This window comes from Malus sylvestris, chromosome 1, assembly GCF_916048215.2.
Source record: "Malus sylvestris chromosome 1, drMalSylv7.2, whole genome shotgun sequence".
Lineage (NCBI taxonomy): Eukaryota > Viridiplantae > Streptophyta > Magnoliopsida > Rosales > Rosaceae > Malus > Malus sylvestris.
This window is the reverse complement of record NC_062260.1, coordinates 11,038,206-11,057,493: the sequence shown is the minus strand read 5'-3', so window position 1 is coordinate 11,057,493 and position 19,288 is coordinate 11,038,206. Positions and strand designations below refer to the sequence as shown.

The 19,288-nt window shown below is 38.1% G+C and overlaps 4 protein-coding genes and 1 long non-coding RNA gene across 7 annotated transcripts; 3 read left to right on the top strand and 2 right to left on the bottom strand.

The window, feature by feature from the left end:
* The first annotated feature begins 406 nt into the window (after positions 1 to 406).
* LOC126629863 (exosome complex exonuclease RRP46 homolog) lies at positions 407 to 4,075 on the top strand. The gene is made up of 8 exons (XM_050300009.1): positions 407 to 720; positions 1,306 to 1,419; positions 1,539 to 1,639; positions 2,205 to 2,225; positions 2,786 to 2,858; positions 2,936 to 3,003; positions 3,469 to 3,598; positions 3,732 to 4,075. The coding sequence occupies exons 1-8, from the start codon at positions 615 to 617 to the stop codon at positions 3,830 to 3,832; spliced, it is 714 nt and encodes a 237-aa protein (XP_050155966.1). The 5' UTR covers positions 407 to 614; the 3' UTR covers positions 3,833 to 4,075.
* LOC126629873 (protein SKIP34) lies at positions 4,044 to 4,644 on the bottom strand. Its single transcript, XM_050300022.1, has one exon. It carries the CDS (start codon positions 4,529 to 4,531, stop codon positions 4,232 to 4,234), a length of 300 nt encoding a protein of 99 aa, XP_050155979.1. The 5' UTR covers positions 4,532 to 4,644; the 3' UTR covers positions 4,044 to 4,231.
* Positions 4,645 to 8,661: 4,017 nt separating this feature from the next.
* LOC126620898 (nicotinamidase 1-like) lies at positions 8,662 to 12,524 on the top strand. 2 transcript variants are annotated; one of them, XR_007622726.1, is made up of 7 exons: positions 8,662 to 9,012; positions 10,037 to 10,220; positions 10,333 to 10,466; positions 10,608 to 10,778; positions 11,280 to 11,449; positions 12,031 to 12,166; positions 12,307 to 12,524. XR_007622726.1 is itself a non-coding variant. In XM_050289212.1 (5 exons), the coding sequence occupies exons 1-5, from the start codon at positions 8,872 to 8,874 to the stop codon at positions 11,367 to 11,369; spliced, it is 720 nt and encodes a 239-aa protein (XP_050145169.1). In that variant the 5' UTR covers positions 8,663 to 8,871; the 3' UTR covers positions 11,370 to 11,788. The 2 variants fall into 2 exon arrangements, 1 of the variants encoding a protein (XP_050145169.1); XM_050289212.1 differs by lacking the exons at positions 12,031 to 12,166; positions 12,307 to 12,524 and having other exon boundaries at positions 8,663 to 9,012; positions 11,280 to 11,788.
* On the bottom strand, positions 11,720 to 15,978 carry LOC126620892 (protein NETWORKED 2D-like). Its single transcript, XM_050289204.1, has 2 exons — positions 15,672 to 15,978; positions 11,720 to 15,180 (listed from the first exon to the last, which is right to left on the bottom strand). Exons 1-2 carry the CDS (start codon positions 15,763 to 15,765, stop codon positions 11,978 to 11,980), a joined length of 3,297 nt encoding a protein of 1,098 aa, XP_050145161.1. The 5' UTR covers positions 15,766 to 15,978; the 3' UTR covers positions 11,720 to 11,977.
* A 1,011-nt stretch (positions 15,979 to 16,989) lies between these two features.
* LOC126626725 (uncharacterized) lies at positions 16,990 to 18,853 on the top strand. 2 transcript variants are annotated; one of them, XR_007624772.1, is made up of 3 exons: positions 16,990 to 17,354; positions 17,501 to 17,692; positions 18,212 to 18,853. It is a non-coding gene; the product is annotated as an uncharacterized LOC126626725 (long non-coding RNA). The 2 variants fall into 2 exon arrangements; XR_007624773.1 differs by having other exon boundaries at positions 16,990 to 17,418.
* The last annotated feature ends 435 nt before the right edge of the window (positions 18,854 to 19,288 follow it).

Below are 19,288 nucleotides of genomic sequence, written 5' to 3'. Positions count from 1 at the left end.
GACAATCATTTGCCAACTCTCTCCTTTTCCTTTTTCTCTCATAAAACAAGACTTGCTCTCTACTTCTGTCAATTGCAACAACTGAGGAAACATAGGCGGACGGGTTGGGTTCGAATGTGTTATTAATGTTGAAAACCGACTTCAACTGCTCCTTCCAAGGGGTGGGCGAGTTATGTCCTAAGTTTCAGTTTTTAAGAGTGTAAAACCGACCCAACCCAACTTATCATGGGTGCGTTGGTCGGTTTGGGCGGGTGACCCATGAAAATGCACACCCCTACCTGTGACATGCTTTTCAAAAAGAAATTCTAATTGTTTTGTTTAACAAGCACTAAAACTTTTAATAAAATTTTAACGTGTTTGTACTAAAAAGAACGTCAAGCACAAGCAAATAAGCCAAAGAATGCTTCGTAAAGCCTATACGTAGTTGACCAAAAACAAAGGAGTACAAAGTGAAAATTGACCCTCAAAAACCCTAACGGCCCATTCCCAAAACCCCATTCTTCTTCTTCGGCTACAATTTTTCACAGAGCAACCAGTATTGATTGTTGAACTTGCATCGCAGTTAATCTGGCTCTCCGAAGTATCAATTTCGCCAATTTTAACAGCGAAAGACAATGGAAATTGACAGAGTCGACGGACGCACACCAAACCAGTTGAGACCGTTGGCTTGTTCTCGCAGCGTCCTCAACCGCGCTCATGGCTCTGCAAGTTGGACTCAAGGTTCTTACTTCACCTCAAAATCCACATATATTCTCTATCTGCGCAATCTGGCCATTCTGCTCTGTATTTTTAGCTTGTCTTCTTCAATGGGCTGGCCGCCTTTTGGAATATTATTGCTACTGAAATTCTGTTTTTATTCAAAATTGCTGAAATGATCGGTTTTTCAGTATGTGATCAATATTCAATTGATATGTCGTCGATAGAGGTGCAAATCAACCTTTTAGATTGTTAATGGGTAATCATTAAATCCCCTTTTTAGTTTGATTACATAATATGGTGGTGAGATTGGTAGTGGTGATGATGGTGTAATACACCTTATTATAGTGAAATCAAACTAAATCTCTCTTAATGGTTACCTAATAACAATCCAATGTGTTGATTTGCCACCTCTGTCATCCATATTTAATTATGATAAGTCCAACAATTGAGATTTGGTTTCTGATTATTTTAACTAATTGCCCAATTTAGTTGAAAACTTTATGTGGGTTTTGGCTAAAATTTGGAATTTCATTTTCTTAACTGTGTTTTTTATTGGTATTAATATTTATGTTTAGGTTTGTTATGTTGGTTTTTAACTTTCTATAGGAGATACGAAAGTTCTTGCTGCTGTTTATGGACCTAAAGCAGGAACAAAGAAGAATGAAAATCCCGAAAAAGCTTGCATTGAGGTTATTTGGAAGCCTAAAACAGGCCAGAGTGGTGAGTTTGTGCCCCTACTAACTTACTCTTATTGCTCTGGACTGGACAATGTGTACATAGAGTGCGGTGAATTCTGTTCTTTCTGTTTAATTTGAACATTTTTTTTTTGCATGATATAGGAAAACTTGAAAGGGAATATGAGATGATATTGAAGAGGACCTTGCAAAGCATCTGCATACTGACTCTAAACCCAAATACCACAACCTCGGTCATTGTTCAGGTGAGGTGATTTTATGTATATGAAAAACATTATGTCCGAATCGTAGGCATTGTTTTGCAGAATCAAGTAGTAGATCACTTTAAGGACATGTTAAATTTATGAGTTTTAAAGGGCTTGTGGTGGTAAATATGGGCATTGGCCCTTGTTACGTAGACAGGTAAAAGTTTCCAGGAAGTGTAACTGTGGTTTGGCTTTTGAGCCTGTGCATGGAAATGCATCCGCTAATTATAAGTTGTGTATTAAAGAGACAGGCTAGATTATGTAATCTTTCCAACCCGTAAGATGAATAGTTATGCAAAACCAGTATACTAATTGTTGTCTCCCTAAATGCTGATTTTGTTTGAAGTTATGTCCATCTAGTAATATAGGCTGAGCCTATATTACTAGATGGACATAGGCTCCCATCTCTTGTTTATCTTCATGTATGCGATTTGACCTTTTTATACACCCAGTCACTGAGTCACCGAATACTTCTTCAGTTTCCTTGGGTATTTGTTATTAACTCATTTACAGCTATGGTCAAGTTATCATCCATTTGTTTAAAAAGTCTTATGTTCTGCTGCAGGTTGTCAATGATGATGGTGCTGTATCCTTAAACATTTTGCATTTATCGTACATTACGAGTTTAGCAGTTTTAATAGGCATATTGAAGCTTCATTTTTGACATTCATTAAGCGTCCTTTTGCCAGTTTATTCTTTCATTGTCTCTGTTTGGCCTGGGAGTATAAAAATAATTATAAAACCTTGGGGTGCTGCCTGCTGGTAGTGTTGTTATTCTCTGGGTGCCTTTCTCTTTCTCTCTGATCCTAAATGACGGAATTACAACGTCCCTTGGAGGTTAAATTAGTTAATTGACAAAATTGGACTAGTCTTCTATTTCAAAGCTCAGGATTCTCAGCTCCTCAGGCAAAAGGTATTTTAGAAGTCCCATGGAGTGAATTCATTTCCTTATGTGTTACGTAAGGTTCCATACTGCACAAGGAACAAGTATTTTTTTTTTCTGTGTGTTGAATAACCTCGAGGCAAGCAAATATCGTGTTTGACATTTGCACATATCCAAGAACATGTTAGCTTCCCCCTTTCTTCTTTGTTATCTTCTTTTACGTGTTGATACAAGTAGAAGTACCTTAACAACTACGTGTATAGCTTCTCCCATGTGCCATAAATGCAGCGTGTGCTGCCCTTGTTGATGCTGGGACTCCTCTAAAACATCTTGCTGGTAAATGAGACCTATGTTTTGCTCTTCTATCCTTCGTTTGATGAATATGTCCTGAGGCGTTTTTATGCTGTTTGCAGTTGCCATATGTTGTTGCCTGGCAGAGAGCGGATACGTCATTTTGGACCCCAGCAAGCTGGAAGAACAGGTTTTTCTTAGTTCATCTCTATAAAAATCTAATTGTAGTTCGATTATACTCCAAAATTCTATAGCTTCTTTAAGCACTAATAAGGAGGATCTTATTAGCACATACATGTCTTTGTTGCATATACGTTTTCTTTAAGGCAGTGAGGCACCATGCTATAAGCTTTCCGGAGTTATAGAAGCCGGGTTGTTTTCATATCTAAATGTGTGCACCTGCTAAATGCAATTATGTTGGTATAAGTTGAACCTATGTACTCCAACCTTAACCGTTCCCTGAACCTGTTTCTTTTACGGCACATCAATCTCTGTATGTGAGATGTTTGAATTTGTGTATTTGCGTTGTCTCTATATTGATAATACCTTGAACTATGACCGTTGGCGCACTCAACCCATACCTTACCTGGTGATTCACAATCTTTGGCATTACTTAGTTCTCCATCCTTAATGGTGTTTGAATTTGTAACGGCAGAAAATGAAGGCGTTTGCATACTTGGTCTTCCCAAACTCTCTCACAATCCTTCAAGAAGGAGGATCACAGGTGGGAGGTGAACCCATGGAGCACGGGATCATAACCTCGGTGACCCAGGGAGCAATGTCAGGTATTTACCACTCTTCATCTCCCCCCTCTATTCTAACAACATGGGAAATTTCCTGGTGTTTTATGCTACACTGGTTGTGTTAGTAAGATTTACGATACTTGATCTAACCGATCCTCACTCTATATTTTTCCAGTGGACGACTATCTTCGCTGTTTAGAACGAGGGCGCGCTGCCACTGCAAAGATGTCTGCATTTCTCCAAAAGAGCTTGCAACCACTGCTATCAGATGATTGAATTTGAATCTACATCCTGGAGATTTCGCGAAGCGTAAAGTCTCCGTGGCTAGATTTCGCAGCTCTACTCGATTATCATGAACCCTATTTAAAAACATTTTTTGTACTCCACTGTATGAACCTACAGATCAATGTAATACGGTAACTTTCAATGTAGCCTTTTTGTTAATTTTGGAAGAACAAAACTGTTAGTAGTTATAATACAGCAGTAATTACTCCTATCAAAAGCACCATTGCAGAATAACACAGGATCAATGTCGAATAATCAGCATTACATTGGTAGTAGTTCCGTATGATACATATAGAAATCCAGACCCAGCAAAATTAACCCAAAATAAAAAGGGAAGGCTATGCGCACCAAGTGTTTGATAAAATGTCGCAGAGGGCGACTCCCTTTTTTTCACTTCCGTGATGGCAGGTGAGAGGGAGAGAAGAGTCGGGCTACGTATTCCCGTTGCTCGCGGAAGCGTCGTTTGAGGAACGTTTCGAGGATCTCCATGACGGAGACGAATCGTTTCATGTCTTCCAGGCGACGGCTGAGCTCCGCCTCACGAGCCCTGGCTCGCGCCAGCCGCGCCTCAGTCTGGGCAAGGCGGCCGCGCAGATCTGCGACCGCCACCGCGTTGTCGTTCCGCGGTCGGACGGCGCGTTGTGGGGTCGGGTTGTCTCCGGAGAAGGGCGGTTGCTGACCGTAACACATGATTTGATTGATGAATGAAGGTTTGGAACGGTTTTGCAGCAAAAGGGCAAGAATGAAGATTTTTATTTTCTTTTGCCAACTATTTTCTACAATATCGAATTGGGGCTGAGTTTTAAAAGGGTGGACCTTGTAGTTAATACATTTATTTACATAAATTATATTGATTGTTAAATAATCTATTAAATACATATATAAGTATTGTTGTCAAATTTTAAAAGAATTTTAAATTTTAAATTGTCTCGTATTGTTATTTTTTATTGGGTTTTTATCACAAATAGTCCCTGACATTGATCAAACACATCATTTTGGTCCCTGACATTGAAAATCAATAGAAATGGTCCCTGACATTGATCAAATACATCACAAATGGTCCTTCCGTTTAAAACTTTTTGGGCAATTTTCAAAGCTTCGTAACTCAATCGTTTCTTAACCAAATTCGACCCATGATATATCAAAATGAAGATAGGAACGTGTAGAACAAGATTATACCTATTTGGAAGCCCAATGGTTGCGGGAGATGGCCGGAAAATAGCCCCAAATGTGACTGGTCAGCAAAAAAACTGGAAAACTCGCCTAAAATGGGATAAACTTTAAACATTCATAACTTCTTCAATAATTAACGAAATCGAGTGATTCAAAAACGAAAATCATACTTCTAGACGAGACTAAGAGAATGGTATATTTCTTGATGGCTAACTCGTCGTAGTTTGACCGGAAAACGACTCGAAATTGGCTAACTCGAAAATGGTTATCCAAGTTCGAGCCATTTTCCGGTCAAACCACAGTAAATTAGCAGTCAATAAAGGTACCATTCTCTTTGTCTCGTTGAGAAGTATGATTTTTATTTTTGAATCATTCAATTTCTTTGAGTATTGAAGAAATTATGAATGTTTAAAGTTTACCCCATTTCAGGCGAGTTTTTCAGTTTTTTTGCGGACCAGTCACATTTGAGGCTATTTTCCGGCCATCTCCGGCAACCATTGGGCTTTCAAATAGGTATAATCTTGTTCTACACTTTCCTATCTTCATTTTGATATATCATGGGTCGAATTTGGTTAAGAAACGATTGAGTTACGAAGCTTTGAAAATTGCCCAAAAAGTTTTTAACGGAATGACCATTTGGGATGTGTTTGATCAATGTCAAGGACCATTTCTATTGATTTTCAATGTCAGGGACCAAAATGATGTGTTTGATCAATGTCAGGGACCATTTGTGATAAAAACCCTTTTTTATTTTATTAAGGAGAAGCGAAAGTTGTTTTACTATATTAAAAACGGGTAAGGATTCAGATGTCACATTTTTTTGTGAGGCTCACTCTGTAATCAACGATCCAACTTTTTATTTCTTATGTCTTACCTCAAAGATCATGCCTACCAAACCCAAATGCAAAACCAAATTGGCCGTTGGATTAAATTTAGTATTTCTTTGTAGAGTTGTATTCATCAATTTTCTTCACTACAAATGAATGTTGTAATAATTTTTGGATTTGTCTAACTTTTTGCAAGATGATCTATGAATGATGTACTAAAATACAGACTGCTTGGATCGTTGAAATACATTATAAAGTGGGCCTACAAAATTGATGTCAAAATGCGTATAAAAAACATGTGTTCCCAGATCTTAAACCATTAGCAACTTTTTGCAAATATTAAAATGACATAAAATATAACATCCAAAAGATTCTCAATAGTCAATCCAAGGAGATTTCAACAAAACACAAAGGCCAATCAGGCCAAATTAATTGCCATCGTGCTAGGTAAGGGATTTCAACATCCTAGGTGATCATTTCTTTTGGCTATGTTTGGGTAAGGAATTTTCAAGTCCTAAGCGATTGAGATCAAGTTATGAATGAATAGAGCAAAAAATGTTAAATATAATGGATTGGGAATACCCTCTATGTCCATTGCAAAGGCATGCGAGATAGATTTGCAAATCCTTACTTAAAATGAGTCATCTACAAATTTCACATACATGCACTTGTGATGATCGTTGATACATTTCTAATCTCCTCTATTTTTTTTTTTTTTTTTTTTTTTGCAAGTGGTCATTTACCACAGCAGTGGAAATGAGTTGAGTCCCTACATGAAGACGTGGGTTCGAACCCCGTCGATGACTAATCTAACATAAAATATATCGTCCGACAAAAAAAAAAAACTCCTCTCTTTAACATTTTATAATTCAGTCCTTAATAACTTGGTTTCAATCCCATAGCACTCGTAAATAATTTAGATACGAGGCTAAGTGGGACATCTTCCCTCCTCCACTTAGTACTCATTCTAGTGATATTCCTCTTCATTTGTAAGCAAAAAGTCTTACATTTGATTCTCGCCAAAGGCATGAACCACATTATTGCTTAGCCCATTGTGAGGCTAAGCCCACCCCCACCCCCTTAGTGTAGATAATATTGTTTGTTAAAAAAAAAAAAACAAAAACAAAAACAAAAAGTTGGACATCTTCCTAGCAACACAAACTAGGGGTGGGCACGGGCCGCGCTAGGCTGAAATTTGGAGGAACCAAACCTTACCCGTTGTAAATGGTAATGGGTAGGCCAAGCCAGGTAATGGCATTTCAGAATTTGCAACTGGACCTAACCCAGATCGTTTAAAATGAGTAGAAATAGGCCGGATCCATGGGTCCAATTATTTTATTTTATTTTTGCCAGCACATAAGGGACAATCAGTTGGTGTCATCTTCCTCAACACATAAGGGAATCAGCCATGGGAGAACAAGTTTTCCCCACATGCAATTACCGTCTTCCTCGGTCATCATCTTCAAGACGTGCAAGTCAAGAACGAGTCAAGAGCGCTGCGGAATCAGCTGCGTCAGACCAGATTGAGTGGACACCAAGCAAGTTGTTCCCCTTCATCTTCGCCAATCTGTTTGATCCCATAGTTTTCTCCGATTTGGAGCGGCATCAAAGATTCAAACTTTACAACCGCATTACCACAAAGATTGAACATTTCCTCTGTTTTTCTCAGCAATCAAAGAGACAATATAAAAAATTGAAAATACCTGATGACTGAGATTTTGAGGGAGAACTGAACAAGGATGAATAGGTGAAAGAATAACAAGAATAAGTTTAATCTGGATATGAGTATTCCCATATTGGACAATGAATACCGAAGTTAATTTTGGGTCAAGATTGAAGGTTTTAATCTTCTTCTTCCTGGACCTGTCCCCAACTACTAATACCCACCCTTACCCACGGACCCATGCTCATTTGCCCACCCCTAACACAAACTCGAAGTTCCGAATATAAGATAAAATATTTGTAATCAATTGAACTGCAACTTCTTTCTTTTATATTTTTTAATTTAAGCTAAAATAGTGTAATAAAGGTGCAATAAGTTACTTGGGGCCTGGCCCTTCGTTTTTTTCTTCAGGCTGAGGTGGAGCCCAATTAAAATTGGGCCTTGTGCTGGGCAGCTTGTTTGGGCTTGGGATACAATAGCTGCAATCACACTCGTGTCCATTCCTCATAGATTGCTGATTGGCTGGAAGAAGAATCCCACTGTTTTTGTTTCTTTTGTTTTCCAAGTTTTCAAGGGAGAGATAAGCTCCTTAAAAGTCAAAAAAGCAAAATGGTACCAAATACCAACCCTCATATAAACCCAAAAGCCAAAAACCAAAGTTGCTGTTTGGATCTTTCTGTTCCTCCGTTCTTTTCGGCTTTCTGTATCAGCTCAAATAAAATAGCGAAAATACGCAGAGAATACCACCTTTACGTAGGCTTATTAGATTATGACATGTGGACTTTATAATAAAAGTATATTAACAATTTGAGAGATATTACATGATGAGTCAATTTGATGATTTCTTTTTAACGAGAAATTCAGGCACCAACTATTACACCGTATATTTTATAAAATATGATCTAAAAAGTAATAATGCTTTTATTTTTTAGTAGAACGAAAACATATGGGGGCCATATTCTAGTGTGAGGTTCTTTTTTCTTTTTTAAACAAAGAGATAACTGCTACTAAGTTACGGCTATCTACTTATTTTAAGGATTAAGAATACTCAGAGAGACATTTCAACTTCCCTAACCATAGTCAAACAAATTCACTAACTTGTGCCTCGAGCTTGAGTCCTCCTTGGTTTTTGTATTTTGGGAGTCGAGATTTGCGCTCTTACTGCTGGACCACTTGCTGTGGTGGTCGGTATGAGGTTCTTTACTCAAGTAACTTATCTAATCCAACGGTCCAAAACCCCTTTCATTTTCTTGGCCAAGGCTCCTTCCTTCACCCGGAGTCCAAAAGTCACTTGATTCTTTCTGGTGGGTCATATTTTCTTTATCAGCAGCAAACCTTTGAAGGAAAGAAACAAAAAAAGAAGAAAAATGGTTCCTCATACGATTGATTTGTTGAAGGAGCAGCTTCCCGTGAACCAAGAATCCGTGCTGCTCACCGGTCACACCACCACCGGCCTTGTCCTCGTCGACATCGTTAATGGCTTCTGCACCGTTGGTGCTGGCAATTTGGTAATTTCATTCTTCTCCTTCCAGACGTTTTATTTTTCATGATCAAATCTGAGAAAGGGTAATGCTAGATTGATTAAATTTGTAAACTAAATTTATAAACTAAATAATGTGTCACCAATAGAAATAAGCACACCAATCAACAACTAATAAAATTTAATCTTCAAATTTAGTCCCCCAAGCGTTAAACCTGTCAAAAACAACAATAAGATTTTGCCGACCTAGGTGTATCCAAGTCGGCTATATTTTCTTTAAAGTTTAGATTAGAATAAGGGTGTATTCAATTGAGATTTTGAGGGATTTTAATTCTTTAATGAATCGATGGGTGTTTAATTAAGATTTTAAGTGATTCGCTGAATTTCAATATGTATTCAATCAGAATTTTCAGAATAGTTTATTAAAATTCTTAAGAATCCGGGTGTATTCAAATTCAATAAGGATTTTAAAGAAGTTTATACCATTTTACGTGAATTCAAGGAATTTGTTTTAAAGAATTTTAAAAAGTTGAGGAATTTGAGGGAATTAGAGAGATTTCGTAGTGTATTTTAAGCATTCACAAATCTCACATCTTCGAGATTTCGAGAGAATTGAATCAAAATTTTATATATAATTATCTACAAATCAATTAAACTCCATCAAAATCCATAATTTATAAATCCATTAAATCCTTCAAAATCTCAATTGAATACACCCTCCTAAACAAACAATAAAACCAATACAGAAGATTTTGGATGTATTACTCTACATCTTTGTTTGGTGTCACAGATGAGATTTGGACGGATAATTTACTGGATTTAATGTATGTCGAATGAATAAAACGGATACCAACTTCCAAACGTTTTGGGATGGGGATGGATAAGTTTTCTTCCTTACTAAACCAATTTGTTTAACAAACATTGAATTCAGTGAGTTATCCTATCCAACGCAATCTTAGACACCAAACGCAGGCTATAAGCTTTTGTACATATAAAAGTTTGTATTTTTAGTGGAATTATATCATTTTTATGCATGTGGGAATTGGCAATAGGCACCAACACAGCCTGATAAGCAAATATCTGAAATGGTGGAAGAGTCAGTGAGACTAGCCAGAGTTTTCTGTGACAAGAAATGGCCTGTCTTTGCTTTCCTTGATTCTCATCACCCTGACATTCCCGAGCATCCTTACCCTCCTCATTGCATTGTTGGAACTGATGAATCAAATCTAGTCCCAGGTACCTTTTTTTTGTTTCTGCTTTCGATCTTTTTCTTTCCGGTTATTGCTGTAGCTCTCTTATGTCTTGTTAAGTTAGTAGCTCTCTTTTAATGATATAATTACATACACAGACCTGCAATGGTTGGAGAACGAACCAAATGTGACACTTAGACGCAAAGATTGCATTGACGGGTTTCTAGGATCGATTGAGAAAGATGGCTCTAATCTGTTTGTTAATTGGGTTCAAAGTAATCAGATAAAAGCTGTAAGCATTTCCTAAACCCCAAAATGTGTTCATCCCCTTGTGATTTTGCAGTTTGTAATTGATGTTGACTTGCTAGTTGGTGCCTTTCAGAATTCTATCATTTCTGTCTAATTTTGCTATTTCTTGTTCTTGTTTTTTAAGATCTTGGTTGTAGGAATATGCACGGATATATGTGTGCTAGACTTTGTATGTACCACTTTGTCTGCAAGAAATCATCGTCTCCTTGCCCCTCTGGAGGATGTCATTGTGTATTCCCGTGGGTGTGCCACTTTTGATCTTCCAGTTGAGATTGCAAAAACTGCTCATCCCCAGGTACTTCAGATCAGATCGTTTTATCGTTACTCGTTGTCTTGTTCTGATATGTTATTTTTTACTTCTCATTTTCCCTTTAGACAGTGTATACGTTGGAAATTTTTCTTTAAAAGCCACTACTCTGACCAGATAATTTGAACTCACATGATTTAGGATACCTAAGATTGAGACAGCGCTGAATTTGAAAGTTAAAATGTAATCCCAGAAAGTATGAGGTATAAGCAAGGGGAATAGAGAAATCTGTCTTCTTTCCGCTTCTTCTTGCCTTTTTTTTTTTAATTTGGTTTTCTGCGTCAATCAGATATGAATTCTGTGTGTCAAAATGCCTATATCTGTCATCTAGGTGTGTTCTGTGAATTGATATTCTCTTTAAGTCAGCAATGGATGTATTAAGATGCTAAGTTTTGACAAAGATCCATCGTCAAGTGCAGAATGCTATCAGGTATCTGTGTTTCAAGTAACAGAGCTCTTCATGCTTGATATTTTGAATGTTTTTTCCAGGAGCTGATGCATCACATAGGCCTTTACATGGCCAAAGGAAGAGGAGCGAAGTTAGTGTCAGAAGTGTCATTCGACACAAAAGAGCCATGATCCTATAGAGATTGGCAGTGAAGCCTTCTCTTTCACGAGGGGTGCCCGCTTCTAAAGAGTGAAAGGATGTTGTCTATATGGTAAGTGGGAGGTTACATGAAAGGTTAGCTAAAAGTGGTGCCTGTATAGAAATCCCAAAAGCTTTACAACTATCGGTTGGCAGCTTGAAGGATCACAGAATAAAGACTTTAGAATTAGATTTGTGACCAATAAATGTATAGGAAAGCTTTACATCTTTCACTATAGTTCACTGAATAATAAGGCAAATTGGATGATCATGTATGCTGTTCGTCCTATTATGTGGAAGTGGAACGAAATCTTGCAGTTTCATGCTTCATTGTAACATAATGTATGAAAATTTGGGTTAAAGACCATGTTTTAATGGTAATAGATGGCTTAAATGCTCCTGCTGTTTGATACTTACACAAGCTACAATAATGTATGGTAATTAAATGACATGCTCTCCCAGAAAGAGAATAAAAATTAAAAAAAATCCCGAAAAGGAAGGGGACCTAAAAGAACAGGAAAAAAAGGGAGGAAATCTGTCGAAATGCTGTTCAAAAGTGGAAACGAAAGCAAAGAAAACAAAATGCACACAATGAAACGATCTACAGCTGAGATGACTTAGCTTTTGAATCTTGGTATCTCTTATGCATTGCAGGGGCCACAACGGAGAAGATTGATCGCTTTTGCTTCTTTGGTGTGACGCCAAATATAAATGACCTCAAGGGAACTCGTGAACGACTCTCAGAGTGAGCCAGCTGTGGAGGCGGTTGCTTCTTTGATCCAACGAGCCTGTAATCCTCGTTCAACTTTGCCATAGTTTTCTCTATTTCAATTTGGAGTGCGTTGACATGATCCAATCCTGCTTGCAACTCATCTGCAACCTTGTTATTCTCTTGTTTCATATTTAAAATCTCGCCTTGGAACTTTGCAGCTTGGTAGCTTGTAAACTTGAAGTCACCATCCTCAGCACTCGTCTTCAGAGCCTTTGTTATTTCTTCTTGAATGTCGCACAAAGACGTGAATCTGCACTGCAGTTCGTCTTTCAGTAGCGCACCCTTTTCCAACCAAACATTCAGTTCAGTTTGTATCTCCATTAGATGCTTGTATATTGGTCGTGCATCTGATTTCATAGAATATTTTGCATGACTACTTCCGTCTTGTTTCTTAGTTTTCTCCTCAAGCTTGGATATCTCAGACTGCAAATCTTGGACGGTAGTTTCAAATTGTTGTACTTGGTGGAATGAAGCGCTAAATTTTAACCAGAAATCCAAGTTCTCCTCCAACAGTTCATCAATGTTCGATCGGAATTTTTCTTCTATTTCTGAAGTTCCCTCAAATTCGTCATCCTCTTTCCTATCTGCTGAAATACTTGTCGGGGTCTGCTGGGTATCTAAAGCTTTAAGCTCTTCTGAGTCTTTACTTTTACCTAAACTCTGTAGCAGAAGATCCAGTTTTTTATGCAATGATTTAATCTCTTCATCTTTCATGGCACTGGCACTCTTCAGTTCTTTAATCTGCACTGATGTTTCAAAGAGGTCGTTCTCTGCTTCGCTGAACTTCTTCTTCAGGTCCTTGTAGTTCCGAAGAGTTATTGTGTACTCTGTCAATAGAATCTTTTCTCTGCCCTCCATCCCATTCACAAACAATTTCTGCCAATCTGGCTCATCTTCGTTCCTTGCTGCTTGTTCCACAACTTCGTTATTAATTTCCGGAGATTCACAAACATCTTTTCCTTGATTTCCAGCGGAAGTACTGAGAGCATCTGTAGCTGTTAGAGAACCATCAGCAGGATTTTCTGTTTGCTTATGCTCTATGGACTCTTTGGACAGTCTCCCTTCATCCAGAGATTCTTCTTCTTTTTGATGTGAAACTGTAGCCTTCAGTTCCCCATCCGACTTCGCTTCCTGCACTTCCTTGGTGCCAGCAACAGGACTAACTGACTTTTCAATTTCCGGGGATTGAGAAACTTTTTTTCCTTGATTGCCAGCAGAAGTACTGAGAGCATCTGTAGCTGAACCATCAGTAGACTTTTCCATTTCCTTATGTTCGGTTGACTCTATTAACGGTCTCACTTTAGGTGGAAGTTCTTCATCTTTTCGCAGCGAAACTGTAGGCTGAACCTCATCTGACTTCGCTTCCTGCAGTACCTTGGATTCAGCAACAGGATTAACCGCATTTTTAATTTCCAGGGATTGAGAAACATCTTTTCCTGCAGAAGTACTAAGAGCATCTGTAGCTTTTATAGAACCATCAGTAGACTTTGCCATTTCCTTATGTTCTGTGGACTCTTTTAATGCTCTCAATTCAGGCGGAAGTTCTTCATCTTTTCGCAGTGAAACTGTAGGCTTCAGTTCCTCATCTGACTTCGCTTCCTGCAGTACCTTGGATCCAGCAACAGGATTAACCGCATTTACTTCTCCTTCAAGCTGTTTCTGCAACTTGGTTTCGAAAAGAGATTCCTCTTTTGTTTCTGATGAGCCTGTGACCTTGACCTCCTCATCTGGCTTCACGGCTTCAAGTTTATGAGAAATGTGATCTAGATTACAAGTCGCTTCAGTAAAATGTGTCTGGAGATTGTCATTCTGGTTTTCAACACTTTGGTTGAGATCCTGAACTTGATGCAACTTTTCCTCCATTTCCTTCAGCTTTTCGCTCAAGTCTTTCTTGTCACCGACGAGAGTTGCCTTGTCACCTTCCAGATTTTTAATCTGTTCTTGAATCTCATCATTTTCGCTTCTTAGTCTCTTGACTAGAGCAGTCTGTGATGAAACTGCACTCTCTAAACTGATCACCTTAGTCACGAGCTCGTCAATCTTTTCTGCCATTTCCGAAACAGTGAGAGATGAATCTGGTGCAGCGTCATAGTGTTCCTTAATTTTCTCCCGTAACAACTCTAATTTCTGCTTCTGATGGGCTGCCTTGTCCACTTCCTGGTCCAAGCTTTTCTTATTTGCCGCATTTACAGATTCATCCTTTGCATTGGGCTTTTCCGGATTGGGTTGATCAGGATGAAACTCATTCTTAAGAGTCTCCAAGTTCTTCCGGGCTTCCTTAACCCTTTTCGACTCAACCCTCGCTTCCTCAGCTGTAGTTTCCTGTTTTGCCTGCAAATCAACCAATGTCTGTTGGCATGACTTTAAAGCAGCTGCTGCCATCAAATTTCGAGCCTCGTCATCTTCAATGACCGTTCCATCACCAAATTCATCTTGCAAAACGCATACTTTCTCCTGCATTCCCTTTATTTGGTTCTCAATTTCCCAGTACTTTGCAAGCCCATTCTCGTACGAACTCTTTACAAACTCTTTCTCCGTTTGTAGGGACAGAATCTGTTTCTGCGTCTTGTCAATCTCTTCACGTGCCTGAGGTTTAGTCAAGCCGGATTTAGGAACTGTTTTAGCAGACGTGGATTTCATTGAGCGCTGAGGCTGCAGCTTATTTTTCTCTGTTGCTTTCGTGAGAAGACTCCTTAAATCTTTAGTAGGACCCTTCGGGGGAACGTTTGGGATGTTCCCTTTTGAGATATCCGGAGGCCTTCTAGGCGTTTTAGTCGAGGGATATTCATCTTCGTCATCCATGGCAAACTGAACTTGTTCCGGGAAAACAGAAGCGATTGTGTTGTTGGCATTTTGTAGCTCTGTTGAAATGTGATCATATCGCTCAGCTAAGGACCGGTAAGCTCTGTAGGTTTCTTCGACGAAGTGTATCAGCTCCGGTCTATTTTTGAAGTACATTTCTGCTCTCTTGGCAAAGGAGTCTCCATCCTCTTCAATGAGTTTAAGCACACTCTGCACCTTTTCCTCCATATCTGCAATTTCCATAATACTATACCTTCAATTTTCAGCAGACAGATACATACAACCTGTTTTCGGATAAGCGAAAAACTATACATGACAAGCAAAAGTGCAGCAGTTCCTGCAGAACCTTTGACGACGATGAATGATTGTTTCAAGTTAACCAAAATCTAATTAACAAATTGTTTGTATCAGTTGCAATATTTGGAAGATTTCAAATGAAATATGAAGGCGTTCATAAATCTCAATGCGTACATGCATGCAACTATATATTCTCTCATATTAATTATATTTTATAAACCAAACAAATTGAGTTAAAATCTTCTAACTCTAAATCCATTTGGATCAGATCCAAAATATGCAGATAGCCAAATCATCAAAACATATCCAATAAACAAGAAGCAGAAACTCGTTTAAGAGCGGATGCGATTAGTAAAGGTTCAGGGTTCGATTTTCTTCAAATCTACTGGGAAAAAAAGAAACAGGAGGGTAGGCGAGTGGGTACCTTGGAGGTTTTGATCGAGCCATTTGGATTGCTTAGTTCTGATGTGGCTGGCCCACCACCATGAATATGCATTGCTTGCAGCTCTCTGCAACATCTTTCTTCGTCGTCGTCTTCTTTCTCTTCAGACCAAAACCATGCAACCCTTCTTCTCTAAACCAAACACCAACAATATTAACCAACTTAATTATTGTTAATTAATGATTAATTGGGAAATTAAAAGAAAAGAAAATAAAAGACAGACAGACAGACAGACAGAGCGAGCTGGAGGAAAGAACGTGCACTGGAATGTGCGTGCACGCCACCAACCGTGTCACCTTTCTAATATTAGGATCATGGAGGGGAGCAAACCTCGCTCCGAATATTTTGTTTTGTCAAACCCCTTCCTTTTCTGAAAAACACATTAATTTTTTTATTATACAATATTATTTACACTAAGTTGATGTGAGAGTGGACTACGTCTCACAATATGCTAGCAATAATATGACTCAAATTTACCTTTGACGATAATCAAACGTAAAATCTCTGACTTACAAATAAATAAAAAATATCATTAAATGAGGATAATAATTAGCTGAAGAAAAAAAATTAATAAGTAAAAGGACACCAAAAAATTAAAATAAAGTCCCTCAATAGAAAGAACGCCACCCGGCAAGTGCATGTTTGCTTTTTCCAAGTGCCTGTGGCGACACAAGTGACTTTTTGCCAACTATTTGCTTTTCTCTTCTTCCTTTTCAAATTTTCAAGAAATTAGCAAAAACAAATATAAAGTTGGCTATAGGCTGTGCCAGATTATCAAAAACATAAATAGTTACGTTGTCTTTCTATGAAAATATGATGAATCGTGTAACGAAAAATAAAGTTGAAAAAGAAAATACCTAAAGAAAAAAGAATAGTTAATTATGAGTATTTATTTTCTAATGAAAATTTGGGTGCAAAAGGCTTGCAAGTAATATGTCACCGACATTGGACTTTTCTGGTAAAATAAATCTTTAGGAAGCAACCTAAATTTGATAGGTGGCCACCCCATTCTTAAGGACTAAGGAGGGTGGACCCTTGGACAGTTTGGAGGACATGAAACTAGGGCTGGAAAAAATTCCCAAAAATCCCAAACCAAACTGAAAAAATCCCAAACCGAAACCGAAATTATCCCAAACTTTTGTAATCCTGTGACAAAAAATACCGAAATATTCGATATGAGATTGGTTTTTCAGATTTCATTTTTCGGTAATCCCGAAATCCCGAAATCTTCTTTTCCTTTTGCTTTTGGTTCGTACTTCCCACGCTACCAAAGAACAAAGTGTGCAAAAAAGCAAACTGCAATATCAATTATATATTACTAAAATAATCAAAGTGTGCAGAAAAGCACATGACTGTTGTGTGCTGTCCAAATTACAATCAAGAAAACTGCAAACATAGCCTATTATATAATATTAAAATGAGGAAAGTTTGCAGAAAGATGTCTAAAGACTCAGACTCTTTAGACAAAATGTCTCTCCCATCACTGCCTTCGCCAAAATCTCAGACTCTTTCTGTCTCTCCTCTCGAATTTGAATACCCACCCATCCTCTCATAATCAGACTCCGACCAACTTTCTGCACTCCGACCACCACCACTCCTCACTGCTTCATCCCCAACTCTGATCCTCTCCAGCGATTCTCTATATGTGTGGGGTTTCAAATCAAGGTTAGAGTTTCAAATTGGGGCTTAGGGTTTCGAATTGGGGGCTCGGGTCAGGAGAAAGATGAAGGTCTGACTATCTCTGCACTCTATCTCTCTCTCTCAACCTTCAATTTTCATCGATTCATCAGTGGCTCTGATTTTTAATGCAGGTTCGGTTTCGAGAAATCCTGAAATATTTCGGGAATACCGAAATTTTGGTTTAGGATCAGTCCTCAGATTTCCATCTCGAAAATAGTCGGTTTGGGACTTGATATGCCGTTTTCGGTGCGGTGTCCCATACTGAACCAGCCCTACATGAAACAGACTTGGGTGCCCAAATCATCGGAACAAGGACTGGACGGGTATTTTAGTTATTTTTTGAGGGATGCTTTTTCTTTTCTTTGGCATGATGACGTGGGACTCTAGTCTAGCCTATGCCTATGTAGTTGTCTTGTTGTCTTCTCTCGAAAGCACATTGTTGGAATGAAATAACAAAAGCAAAAAAGCAAAAAAGCAAAAAAACTTTATATACTTTAAGCCTTCGTATATATTTGAGGAATGCTTGGTTGAGTTGGTTCTTCAAGGATGGCGAGAAATTGTTTTTCAACATATTGCATGTACAATTTTTTTTTTTTGTGCTTATAATTGAAATCGTTTATAGTATAAACTATTTTGTAAAGATCATTTCTGTAAAAAATCGATTAAAAATCAACGGTAACAAATGGAAAGACGGTTCGTAATACTTTTACTAATTTTTATCATTTTTTTTATATAGTTTGAGTTTGATGATCATATGATATTATATTTTATTGATTTTCGCATAGATGGTTTTTACATAATGATTTATCATATTAGTGTTTGGGTTAATATTTGAATATTAGGTTTGAGTGAAGGAATGCCCAAGGATGCCAAATTAAATGAGGACTTGCCCGAAGCCCAACATCGAGCCTAGAGACAAACTAAAGCCTTCTCAGTCAAGGCATAAGCCATGTGCGTATGACTGAAGTGACAATTAACAGAGACCAGCTCACTACCAGCCAAAAAGCACTTTATAATGGCATAAAGGTGTAAATACATGATGACTCACTACCCTTGAGAGCCCTCGACCAAGAACAAAGCTTTAACAATCAGGCCAAATCACCTATAAAAGGAAGAAGAGACAACAGACATAAGGACACTCAAACAACCAAACAAACAACATACAAACTCTGCTTTCAAGCCAGATTTGCATCCATAAAAGCTGAAACCAACCTAGATTCAGTCTTTTTAGTCATAGTCTCTTTAGAAAAGCTATCTTTTGTCTAGTTTAAAAGCTCTGCTACCTTCCCTAGTGTTGTATTATCGATTCCCTCATGTAAAACCTATTTGCCATCCATCCTTTTTAGCATACAACCCCTGTAAACTCAAAGAGAAGTGGCTGCAAGATGTTCAACCTTGCCCGACAAGGTGAAATCTTGCCTGAGTCTCTTTGTTTGTCCTTTAATTTAGCAGATCTATTGTTTAAATGTACTTTTCAGCATGTATTCAAGTTATCACTAGTTATTTCCTACTTAAGAGTCTTATTTGCACCTAGATCTAGTTAACTTAATAAACCCGTTTTCATTAAGAATAATCTGAAATGGAGGAAATGGTTTAAAGGGATCTGGACTCCCTTCATTTGAACATACAAAATCATAAACTAAAAGTCCTTGTTTACAAGGCAAGAAAAAAGAATTTAATGCAAACTTAACTCATCTGTGACGGTTCTTTGATAACAAGAAGTTTAAGTAACTTGGGCACAAGTAACCACTCATAACACATCTATTTCAACATCTGTTATACTGAGATAATAGTGGCACGCCTAGCACTTTGTTATTTTTGATTGTGAGTTTCATAGCCTACACCAAAGGCCCCATAAAGGCACCTTTCAAACTAACTTCAAACTCATCTTACAGCATACCAAGCAGCAAGAGATCACC

Bases quoted from the DNA above. Each gene is read 5' to 3' on its own strand.
- LOC126620898 (XM_050289212.1), top strand. From the start codon at position 8,872: ATGGTTCCTCATACGATTGATTTGTTGAAGGAGCAGCTTCCCGTGAAC. The intron at 9,013-10,036 runs GTAATTTCATTC...AATTGGCAATAG, and splicing joins CCGTTGGTGCTGGCAATTTG to GCACCAACACAGCCTGATAA. The intron at 10,221-10,332 runs GTACCTTTTTTT...TTACATACACAG, and splicing joins TGAATCAAATCTAGTCCCAG to ACCTGCAATGGTTGGAGAAC.
- LOC126629863 (XM_050300009.1), top strand. From the start codon at position 615: ATGGAAATTGACAGAGTCGACGGACGCACACCAAACCAGTTGAGACCG. The intron at 721-1,305 runs GTTCTTACTTCA...AACTTTCTATAG, and splicing joins CTCTGCAAGTTGGACTCAAG to GAGATACGAAAGTTCTTGCT. The intron at 1,420-1,538 runs GTGAGTTTGTGC...TGCATGATATAG, and splicing joins GCCTAAAACAGGCCAGAGTG to GAAAACTTGAAAGGGAATAT.
- LOC126629873 (XM_050300022.1), bottom strand. From the start codon at position 4,531: ATGTGTTACGGTCAGCAACCGCCCTTCTCCGGAGACAACCCGACCCCA.
- LOC126620892 (XM_050289204.1), bottom strand. From the start codon at position 15,765: ATGTTGCAGAGAGCTGCAAGCAATGCATATTCATGGTGGTGGGCCAGC. The intron at 15,181-15,671 runs GTACCCACTCGC...TGGAAATTGCAG, and splicing joins GCTCGATCAAAACCTCCAAG to ATATGGAGGAAAAGGTGCAG.